The following is an 11811-nucleotide window of genomic DNA, read 5'->3' on the forward strand; positions in this document are numbered from 1 at the left end:
GTCTGTCGACTCAACCGAACCTCAAGAAATTGATCATCACATTGTTGTGCCTCAGTCGCAAGCAGCTTCGGCTTTCACTACAGTGGGAAATGTATGCTGTTATTACAATTAATATCATATCAAAGCAGATTCCAGCGCAGATTTTATGATGAAACTGATCATCACATTGCTGTTTCTTGGTTATAAACAGTCTCGGCTTTCATTACAGTAGGAAATGTATGATTACTATATTTCAGCTTAACACGTTTTCTGACAAATTCCGATTCCTAGTCTCCACTGCTTTCTGTTCTTCACCATATCTTTCTGCATCTCTCTTCCTCTCATCTCCTTTTCAATTCCCTCTCTCCCGTTGGTCGTTGATCTTCTCTTTCTACGACCATGCGGATTTCCACATTAGGTAGGATATGTTTGGGAAGTGGATTCTTTGAACATAGTCAAACCATCTCACCAATTTCGTTTATATCATCTACGATACTATCTTCAGCATACACATCCATGATATCTTGTCTGTATTCTTACATTTCTTATCATTTCTCGTTTCGATCTATCTACGGTCCTTTGCTAATATCCCATCTCTGTGGCTTCAAGATATTTTATAACTCCATGATAGGAGAACCCACTTTTGGTATTCCGCTATAGACGTGAATACGTTAATGGCCTCCTTTTAATATGTTTAATCACCCATTGAAAATAAAATCACAAATCTGTGTATAAAAATAATAATATAAATAAAATTGCCTACATCGACTTCGATTATAACGAACTTTTAGGTAAACTTATTTTTTTTATTTATAATAAAGTTAATTAACAATTTTTAACCGAAATAAAAGGTCGTTATTACCGTAGTACACCGCATACATATTATTAAAAATTCCATTTCACACAATTTTCATTTTACTTGCATAAAATTGATTGTTTATTTCTTTTAATATAGTTCCGGAATGATTGAATTCGAAGAAGGTGAAATTTCCCAATACGATCAACCGACAATCATTCGTTTAATGATAGCGATTTGGTACATCGTAATGAGCAACTCTGAAATATTATGTTACATAATGATTTTCGTGAATCAAATGCAATCGGCGACATTTTTATCGTTATCGTTACCATTTTTGGTATTTTTCTGGGGAACTTTGGCCATTCCCAGACCGTCCAAATCGTTTTGGGTAACAATCATTGCGTACACACAGGTAATTTTTTTCTTCCCAAATTAAATATTTATCTTTTTGTTATATATTTTTATAGACTGTCGTCTTGATTAAATGCATATTTCAATTCGAATTTTGGACGTGGAACCAAACGAATAACGTCCCTGATACAAATCCTTTTTATCCACCCAGAATAATCGGAGTTGAACAAAATTCGCATTATGCAGTTTGGAATTTATCGTTATTATTGGTGGTGTATTTTCATAGATACTTGTTAAAATCTTTGGGATTGTGGACCGCGGCTATTGTGACAGTTCCCCTTTTGCACGAGGGTGATTATGTGGTTCAAGAACTTCAAAAGGATCGGTAATTGAATTGATTTTATTTTTGTGCCATTCCTTGTCCCAATCGCATTTATTTTTTAAAATTAATTCCTTCAGCCAGATTAAACCTGGGGATATATGTCCTTTATTATTTACAAGAAGAAGAGCAAATTTATTAAAACCCAAAAAAAGAAAACTCCTATTTAGGTATAACTCTTTTGTGAATCCTCCAATAATTCTTATTTTTATATATCTAAATTATCTAAATAATCTAAATAATCTACAATTAATTAATATTTTAGAACATTAAAAGATCATGCTAAATTAAGCGCATCTGATGATGAGAATGACGATGATGAGGATAAATCGATCACTGTAGCTGTTAAAACCGAATATGCCGAACCGATTGATATGTTTCCAGATGCTATTCACATGTCGTAAGAGAACTTAAATATATTTTTGTGGCTCTTTTAATTGACATTTTTTTTGTAGTACTGTAAAATATTTTGAGTTGATCAAAGTGTTTCTAAAACAACTTAGAGATCCGACATCTCGAGCATCTGATGATGTTTATTCTTATATGTTTTTGTGTGACTTTTTCAATTTCTTCGTTATACTTTTCGGATATTCATCATTTGGGGTAAGATTTTTTTTTAAATAAACATAATAGTAACTTGATTATAAAAATATTTAGGAGCAACAAGGTGATGGAGGTGTCCAATCTTATTTGCAAGATAATAGAGTTCCTCCTCTTTTCCTGTTGATGTTAATCGTGCAATTCTTATTGATCATAGTTGATAGAGCAATATATTTAAGAAAAAATATAACAGCTAAGATAGTTTTTCAATTTGTACAAATAATAGTGTTACATGGTTGGTTATTTATACTCTTTCCGTTAATGACTGATAGGTAAATATATATGATATATATATGATTCCCAGCTAGTTTCAACTTGATATAATATTTCAGATATTTTAATTCAACGATAGCTCCTCAATTATACTACATGGTGAAATGTTTCTATCTCCTTTTATCCGCTTACCAAATCCGTTGTGGATACCCAGCGAGAATTCTTGGAAATTTCCTGTGCAAAAGTTACAACTACGTCAACAAGATCTTATTTTTGGTATTTATGGTTGTACCTTTTTTGTTTGAATTGCGAACAGTTATGGACTGGATGTGGACTGATACTTCGATGACCGTTTTCGATTGGATAAAAATGGAAGATATTTTCGCCACCATTTTCCAAATAAAGGTAACAATCTTTCATTTAAACGCCGCATTTATGTGTTTTCTTCAGTTATTTGTTTTTATTGTGTGGGGTAGAGCAATTTAAAAAAAAAACCATAAATAAAATTTGCACTTAGGAATTTGAGTTGCCACCATTTCTTCAAAGAGTAGTAAATGAGCATCATAACTCCAAAGGAAAGGTGATTTTTTTGGCTTCAGCTAAATGTCCTAATATAACAAGTTTTTCTTACTAACTCTTAATATAAAATATATTTATAAATACAATTATTAAATGTAAATATAAAGAAAAGTCATGGTGGTTGATTTAATAAAGACAAATTCATTTAAGTATTAAGGCTTTCACGATCAGTGTTAATTGTACTAAAACTAGAACTAGTCTTTTGATAAAGTCTTTAACATTTCAAGATTCCGAATTCCGAATGTTTCTAGTTTTAGTGTCAGTTCTAGTTTTAGTGGAATAAAAATATGCAACATAGTGATAACTTATCCTAATTAGCACTACCTATCACTGTCACTAGAACTATCATTAAACCTAGAACTAGAATCATTCGGATTTAGCCGTCTTGAAAGACGTGCGGCTAAATCCGAATGTTCTTGTGTTAGTTCTAGTGATAGTGCTAGTGTAAAACTAGAACTAACACTAGACCTAGAACTCGAAACATTCTGATTTAGCCGCACGTCTTTCAAGACGGCTAAATCTGAATGATTCTAGTTCTAGGTCTTGTGTTAGTTCTAGTGATAGTGCTAGTGTAAAACTAGAACTAACACTAGACCTAGAACTAGAAACATTCTTATGTTAGTTCTAGTTTTAGTTCAATAAAAATACGCAACATAATAATATTTTATGCTACCTACCACCTACCAGCCGTCGTAAAAGAGATACGGCTAAACGGAATGTTTCTAATTCTAGTATTAATTCAAGTTTTAATTGTTATACAGCTTCAGGTTGTTGTATATTTTTACTAAACACTAGAAATATTCAGATTTAGCCATCTCAAGTCGAAACCCAAATGTTTCAAATAATTTATAAACAGCTAACATTAATTATTTAACCAATATTAATGTAAATAAATAATAATATATTATTTAAAATTGATTTTCTTAAAATTTTTCAGTGTACAAGAAGGGCAGAACTTGAATATCCACAACCAAGAGGTCAAAAAAAATCACCTATAGCAAAATACATAATGGGCGGTGGAATACTGGTGGTTATAATCGCGATTATTTGGTTCCCTTTGGTATTCTTTTCCCTCGGAAACGCCGTTGGACAAACAAACGTTCCTTACGATGTGACTTTATCGATACGAATTGGTCCATATGAGCCGGTTTATCAATTATCAGCACAAAATAATTCCATATTCAGGTATTTTGAATTCCTAAATACCACAATTTCTTGCTTTATACATAACCACTTTTTAAATTTTTAGTTTTAATCAAAGCGATTATGAAATTATTGAAGAAACCTATAAACAGAATAAAGCCGCGTTTTCGTTTATAAGTAATTATCGGGAAGAAGATATCGCCGCGGTAAAACTAAGCGGGGATTCTTCGACCGTTTGGACGATTTCCCCGCCTGATAGGAATCGAATGATTGCGGAAGTTGCCTCAATGAATCCGTTACAAATTCAGTTACAGTATCAGATTTCCCATAACAGTAGTGGTAACAAAAATGATCCGGGAACGATTAGAGAGATCATTGAAATTATGATGCCGGCTGTAATTGATGATCAACTCAATCCGGAGAGGCAAAATTTATTGAGAATGTTATGGGGAAATGAAACTGATGTTCCACCGGTTCGTTTGGGGTATATTTTACCGAAATTTCTTAAGGTTACTAATAGGGGAACTGCTCAACCTGTTAAACTACTTATGGATGACCCAGGTAAACTAATTCAAAACGTCAAAACATATCCTATATTTAAAAACATTTTATAGCAACTTTAAAGTTCTTCGTTTGCTTTTCCCCTTTGTTAGTTTATTAAATTGAAATATTACACTTAAAAAGGTTCAAAAGACATAATCGTTCTGACGTTTGTAAACTAACCTAAAAATTCAAAACGTCAAAGCATTTAAAAAATACATTCTATATTTATAAACATTTTATAGAAACTTTAAAGTTCTTCGTTTGCTTTTGCCACTTATTAGATTATTAAATTGAAATATTACACTTAAAAAGGTTCAAAAGACATAATCGTTCTGACGTTTGTAAACTAACCTAAAAATTAAAAACGTCAAAACATTTAAAAAATAATTAGATGAGGGAGTTTGATCCATGTTGATAAATATCAAATGTTAACAAATACACTATATTTATTAACATTTTATAGCAACTTTAAAGTTCTTCGTTTGCTTTTCCCCTTTGTTAGTTTATTAAATTGAAATATTACACTTAAAAAGGTTCAAAAGACATAATCGTTCTGACGTTTGTAAACCAACCTAAAAATTCAAAACGTCAAAGCATTTAAAAAATACATTCTATATTTATAAACATTTTATAGAAACTTTAAAGTTCTTCGTTTGCTTTTGCCACTTGTTAAATTGAAATATTATACTTAAAAAGATTCAAAAGACATAATCGTTCTGACGTTTGTAAACTAACCTCAAAATTCAAAACGTCAAAACATTTAAAAAATATCCTATATTTATAAACATTTTATAGAAACTTTAAAGTTCTTCATTTGCTTTTGCCATTTATTAGATTATTAAATCGAAATATTACACTTAAAAAGGTTAAAAACACAAAAGGCATAATTCTGACGTTTGTAACCTAACCTATAAATTCAAAACGTTGTCAAATCATTGTAATTCTAAACACAAAATTAATTTATTAGGGTTAATTAATTAATTTAAGCTTTGTTTTGTGCTTATAATGTTTAAAAGTTGAGTAAAGAATATATTTATATTTTAGATAATCCAGAGCAGTCATACCTTCGGACTCTCAACCTTACCTTATCGTCTCATTCATCGAATCAATCCGATAGCATCAAATACGAATGGTGGACAATCCAAGAAAATTGTTCCGATATAAACTACAGAGTTTACTTAAGAAAATTAAGCTATGGAGATTGTTCCGCTATAGTACTTTACACGTTTAATGATCGCATCTTCCCACCAACTCTCAATATTATCACAGCGGGAGGGTAAGTAACTTAAAAATTAGTTATAAAGTATATATTTAATTTTATTACATACTTATTTTATTAAAAAAAAATAAATAAAAAGATTTGTGTTAATTAAAACATAATTTGCAGTATAATCGGGGTTTATACAACTTTAGTATTCCTGGTATCTCGTTTCCTCCGTGGTTTCTTCTCGGAGATTTGCTTCAAAATCATGTTCGATGATATGCCAAATGTCGATCGTGTCCTTCAACTTTGCCACGACATTTATTTAGTGCGCGAGGCGGGTGAATTCTGTTTAGAGGAGGACTTATTCGCGAAACTCGTCTTCCTCTTCCGGTCGCCGGAGACGCTTATTAAATGGACGCGACCCAAAGAGGACGGCGAGGATGAGGATAATCCCGAGGGTGATAATTAAGAATTAAAAAAAAAAATATGATTTATTTTTTGCATATTCTGTGATAACATAAAGAGGGAAAAAAGGTTTCTTTTTTTTAAACAGGATTTGTTGAAAAACTTAACCATAAATTGACGTTTAAACGGAACATTTAATTTGATTAGTTAAATGCTTTTAATATCAATCAGGGAAATCAATTTATTGAATGTTAGGATTAAAAAAATAGTTGAATCTATTACTTTTTTTATGTATGTTTAAACTAAGTGTATAATTTATTAGTTTAGGCACCACACTTAATTTAACTGTTTTAAATATAAATGTTTTTTGATAAATAAATTATTTATTGCACTCACATGGATATTTTTTTTAAACCATTTATAATTTTCCTTTTATTTCCTAAATATTTTTTACTATAAGTATGAAGGAATATTATTATTAGTTTTAATTCAACATTATTTACTAACCAAAATTCCTTATCTCTAGAATTATTGGGATGTACCTGTTATATTTTTTGGTGATATTTAAAGTTATGAGAGATATAATGGCTAAAAACATGATTAAAGCTTGGTACGAGGAAGTACCATATGTCGACCGTATTATTATGCTTATAAGAAACATTCGAATAGCCAGGGCAATGAAAATGTACGATCTTGAAGAGTACCTATTCTCTATGTTATTATTTTCGATACGATCGTCCGCTATTTGGATTGAAATGACTCGCTTGCCAGGACTTCCAACTATTCCAATCGGAAATATATTACCAGGAGTTCAAAATAGAACACCAGAAAAGAAAGAAAAGGAATAAAATGTATAAGATTAGATAATTAAAATGATTTAGAAGTATTCGTATCTTTTTCATTTTTAAATTTGGTGCTTTTAAATTTGTTATAGGAAATATATTGTGTAATTTTCAATAATTTTCATTAACAATAACAATGTTATCGTTACATATTAATGACGTGAGTAATCGCTTATTACTTACTTGCGATTTAACAGCTCAGATTTAAATTTCATTTGTATATTGCAACTCTAACGACTTTACTGTATGGATATCATATTCAAAATTGTAGTCTTTATGGTGATTACAAATAAACCACATCGAACAAGTAAGACAATTTTAGTTAATTATATTTAACATAAGCATCTAGGTTGACGATCTGCCGAGGCGTTGTGACTCAGTTCATCACATTCTTGAAAACTCTCCAGACTTTGTATGCGATGTGATGACAATGTAGCGCCTCGGCCGCAAGCAGCTTCATTAATCTTGATATCGTTATGAACTGGTTAGTTTTTATGTCAATATGGTATCAATGTTATGCCTCGACCACAAGCGATTTCGGCTTTATTAATCTTAATATCGTTATGAACTGGTTAATTTTTGTGTCAATATGGTATCAATGTTAAGCCTCGGCAGCAAGTTACTTCGGCTTAATTAATTTTCATAGGTGTAATTTCCAAAAAGTAAAAATCGATGATTTAACACAATAAAGACGCTTTTACGTACATAAAACACATTAATTAAAATATTTTTTACAATAAATAATTTAATTTAAATCGACAGCGCCATCTATTAACAATTATGAATATTAACTCATATTGTATAATTAAATTAAAACTAATTAAAGTGTGATATTTTTAACTTAAAGTTAGTTTATATAAAATTATTTTCAAAAAAGAAGCATTTTCTAAAATGAATCAATTCTATTTATCTTTAAAGTTGATATAACGTTATAGAATCCTGTAAAAATATATGTCAAGTGTCATCCGTCAAACAGCTGTAACTTTCCTTTTAAACTATTTTTACTTTATCCTTGATCGTACAAACACTTATAACCTGTAAATTCATCAAAATGATCCTTATAAACATAATCTAAAATCGTGATAAGATAAGAATCTCCTATTTATTTAGGAACCAGTACAACTAATTTTTGTGTGTAAGGTTCTTCCAAGATGCCTCACCTAAAGCAGACGAGTAATCTTCTTAAACAGCTTCGAGCTTTGATGCTCGATACTAAATACGTTTCCGAACCCATCAACGCGTATATCGTGCCATCAGCAGACGCCCATAACAGCGAATACTTAGCGGAGTGCGATCAGAGAAGAGCATTTATTTCTGGATTTACCGGTTCAGCTGGAACCGCAGTTATAACTCATAACGATGCTTGTATGTGGACTGATGGAAGATATTATCTTCAAGCTTCGCAAGAGATGGATTCAAACTGGACTTTGATGAAAGAAGGAATTCCAAGTACACCAACACAAGGTTTTATTTTAAATTAATAAATTAAACCATTAAAGTTGATAACATATATTAAAGTTAATCTTAATTCCTCAATACATCAATTTAATCTTTTATTTTATTAAAATTTCAATCAATTGATGATAAGTTAAAAATAAATCAAATTTATACTTTTGGAAAAAAATTCAAGAACCATCATGTGGCTTAAAAATTGACGATTTTTTTTTTAATCAATGTGAAATGACCCAAAAAACACTGTTGTAGAGTAGAACATACCGAAAAATCATATTAAAGTTTCGATGTGACGTCACAAGCAATGTTACCCATGCAGTTTTCTATTAAACCGGTCAACACCTAACCTATAAGATATTGCTATGTTGTATATTTTTATTGAACTAAAACTAGAAGTAACACTAGACCTTGAACTAAGTATTTATAACCTTTTTTGATTTTTTTTAAATAATTTTGACATGCTACAAATGTCATCTTAACGTTTAAACGTCATTTTGACGTTTAAAATAAAATGGTACCAACCTAAGTTTTTGGAAATCTTTTGATGAATATCGAATGTTTCATACCATCTTTTTTATGACTTTTTTGATTTATAGGAATATGTTTCGCTAATTTTAGTATTTCCATAAGATTTTTTTTATTAAATTAACTGTTTTTTGAGATCTATATTTTTAACGATATTGACGTTTAATTGTCAAATTGACATTTAAAAGTCAAATATGTAACTGTAAGTCGTAAAGTTATTAAACTTAAAATTTATTATAAGAACTTTATTATTTAATTTTTTGTATTAAATCATTATAACTTAACCCATTTTCATCATAGGATACTCTCTAGGAATGTTTCTAGTTCTAGGTATAGTGTTAATTCCAGTTTTGCATTAACACTAGAACTAACACAAGACCTAGAACTAGAATGTAGGATGGAGAGGATGTAGGAGGAGAATTCGGATTTAGCTGTATGTCTCTCAAGACGGCTAAACTCGAATGTTTCTAGTTCTAGGTCTAGTGTTAGTTCTAGTTAGCCGTCTTGAGAGACGTACGACTAGAACTATCACAATGTCCCGAACTAGAATCTCCTCTTCTTACTTGAGTAATGTCCCGTATATTAAAAAAAAATTGTCGATTTTTAAGCGACATGATGTTTTTTGAATTATACCTACCATTATTTTTCTGGCTTACTCTTTTAGTTGTATATTTAACTATATGGTTTATAGGAACATGGCTTTCAAAAAATCTTCCATCCGGATCAAGAGTAGGTGCAGATCCATATCTTTTATCCTACAACAAATGGATGCCATTAAAAAATCAATTAGAATCCGCCGGGCATAAATTAATCCCGATAACAACAAATTTAATCGATCTTCTTTGGACCGATCGTAAACCGATGCCTTCAGCAGAGGTGAAACCTTTACCAAACAAATATACAGGAAAAACAATCCAAGAAAAACTAAAATTAGTCCAACAACAAATGGTAGATAAAAACGCGAGTTATTTAGTATTAACATCCCTTGACGAAGTGGCTTATTTCCTAAATATGAGAGGAAACGATATTTCTTACAACCCAGTTTTTTTTTCGTACGTTTTAATCACCCAAACTGGCTTCACCATATTTATAGATCAAAATAAAGTTACAAAAGACGTTATCGACCATTTAAACGTAGAGGCTGGAGTTACTATTTACGATATTAAAAATTATACCGAAATTGCTAACGTTTTGACGAATAACGCGGAGAAAATTGAGGGATTTGTTTGGTTTTCCGAACAAGCGAGTTACGCTTTGACCAGTTTAATACCGACGAAAAACTTATTAACCGAATTAACGCCTATTTCAACTATGAAAGCGATTAAAAATCCCGTTGAAATTGAGGGAATGAAAAACGCCCACATAAAAGATGGGCTCGCTTTGTGTTGTTATTTTTCTTGGTTGGAGAAAAATGTTCATACACGAACCATAAGTGAAATATCGGGCGCTAAAAAATTAAGAGAATTTCGAGCTCAACAAGAACTCTTTGTTGGACCTAGTTTTGATACAATAAGTTCTGTTGGGCCTCACGGTGCGATTATTCATTATAAACCAGAACCTGATACGGATGTTACCATTGATCCAGATGGTCTTTATCTTTGCGATTCTGGTGGTCAATATTTGGATGGCACAACGGATGTAACTCGTACTTTTCATTATGGAAAACCCACCGAATTCGAAAAAGACTGCTACACAAGAGTTCTTAAAGGACAAATTAAGATGGCAACGATGATTTTTCCACAAAAAATTAAAGGGAATTGTTTAGACTCATTTGCTAGGCAATATCTTTGGTCGGTTGGTTTGGATTATGCCCACGGAACGGGACATGGAATTGGTTCGTATTTGAACGTACATGAAGGCCCGATGGGAATTTCATGGAAAAATATTCCCGACGATCCTGGATTAGAAGCTGGGATGTTTCTTTCAAACGAACCCGGGTTTTATCAAGACGGTAAATTTGGTTTTCGGATTGAAGATATTGTTTTGATCGTTAATGCGACGACTCCAAATAATTTTAATAATCGGGGATTTTTGACTTTTGAAACGGTTACTTTATGCCCGATCCAAACAAAAATGATTAAAACTGAAATGTTAACTGAGGAAGAAATTAAACATCTTAATAGTTATCATCAGAGATGCAGGGATGTTTTAGGGCCACTTCTAAAGCAACAAGGGCAAACTGAAGCTGTGGAATGGTTATGGAAAGAAACTGAACCAATAAATAAATAATTTTAATTGTATTTGTTGACTTTGTATGGATTATACACTATTTGTATTTTAAAAGAAAAAAAATATGTATACAATTTAATTTGATTAATTCTTTTTTATTAAACTCTAGTTTTACTTGTTATGTTGTGCAAAGTTGGTATTCAAAACGTCAAATACTTTTTCAAAAGACGAAACCATAAGTTTGAGAGTTTCAAGCTCAACATGAACTCTTTTTTAGACCTAGTTTTGACACGATAGGTTGGGCCTCACGGTGCGATTATTCCGAGACAAGTTTTACCTGAGAGAGAAACATAACCTCAATTCAGTTGACAGTTAATTTTTAGCTGCTCATAATTTTTTTAAAACTATTAATATCCTTTCTAAACCATCCAAAACGGGAAGATTAGTATCAGCTACATCTAATTTATTAGATTCCAGATTTTGAACGATTTTGGCTTTGAAAATTGGATTTAAATTTGTAAAATTCAAACTTCATTTGTGGTTGGAGAATCTTGAAACCTCCAATGGACAGCTGAAATAGAAAAATATATGCATCAAATACGAAGTTTCATCAAGATTAGTGAAGAAT

At 31.1% G+C, this 11811-nt stretch overlaps 2 protein-coding genes across 9 annotated transcripts in view; both read left to right on the top strand.

Annotated features, from left to right (window-relative positions):
* Positions 1–7067, top strand: part of LOC111415002 (piezo type mechanosensitive ion channel component) — a 36366-nt gene extending 29299 nt beyond the window's left edge. For 7 of the 8 annotated variants that reach the window (XM_071196970.1, XM_071196975.1, XM_071196973.1 and 4 more), the window contains 10 exons: positions 935–1190; positions 1246–1514; positions 1774–1908; positions 1964–2111; positions 2166–2380; positions 2441–2726; positions 3838–4085; positions 4150–4604; positions 5631–5862; positions 6722–7067. In XM_071196970.1, the coding sequence (XP_071053071.1) occupies positions 935–1190; positions 1246–1514; positions 1774–1908; positions 1964–2111; positions 2166–2380; positions 2441–2726; positions 3838–4085; positions 4150–4604; positions 5631–5862; positions 6722–7043 (2566 nt within the window). In that variant the 3' untranslated portion in view covers positions 7044–7067. Of the gene's footprint in view, positions 1–934; positions 1191–1245; positions 1515–1773; positions 1909–1963; positions 2112–2165; positions 2381–2440; positions 2727–3837; positions 4086–4149; positions 4605–5630; positions 5863–5973; positions 6591–6721 lie in introns of those variants that run through there. The other variant, XM_071196972.1, reaches the window with a different exon arrangement.
* A 1033-nt stretch (positions 7068–8100) lies between these two features.
* On the top strand, positions 8101–11327 carry Apep (Aminopeptidase P). The gene is made up of 2 exons (XM_023046489.2): positions 8101–8501; positions 9706–11327. The coding sequence occupies exons 1-2, from the start codon at positions 8189–8191 to the stop codon at positions 11241–11243; spliced, it is 1851 nt and encodes a 616-aa protein (XP_022902257.1). The 5' UTR covers positions 8101–8188; the 3' UTR covers positions 11244–11327.
* The last annotated feature ends 484 nt before the right edge of the window (positions 11328–11811 follow it).

This window comes from Onthophagus taurus, chromosome 6 (genome assembly GCF_036711975.1).
Source record: "Onthophagus taurus isolate NC chromosome 6, IU_Otau_3.0, whole genome shotgun sequence".
Classification (NCBI taxonomy): domain Eukaryota; kingdom Metazoa; phylum Arthropoda; class Insecta; order Coleoptera; family Scarabaeidae; genus Onthophagus; species Onthophagus taurus.

What these genes read in the sequence shown, in the direction of transcription:
- Apep (XM_023046489.2), top strand. Translation starts at nt 8,189, where the DNA reads ATGCCTCACCTAAAGCAGACGAGTAATCTTCTTAAACAGCTTCGAGCT. An exon ending in TCCAAGTACACCAACACAAG is followed by an intron (nt 8,502 to 9,705) that starts GTTTTATTTTAA and finishes TATGGTTTATAG; the next exon opens with GAACATGGCTTTCAAAAAAT.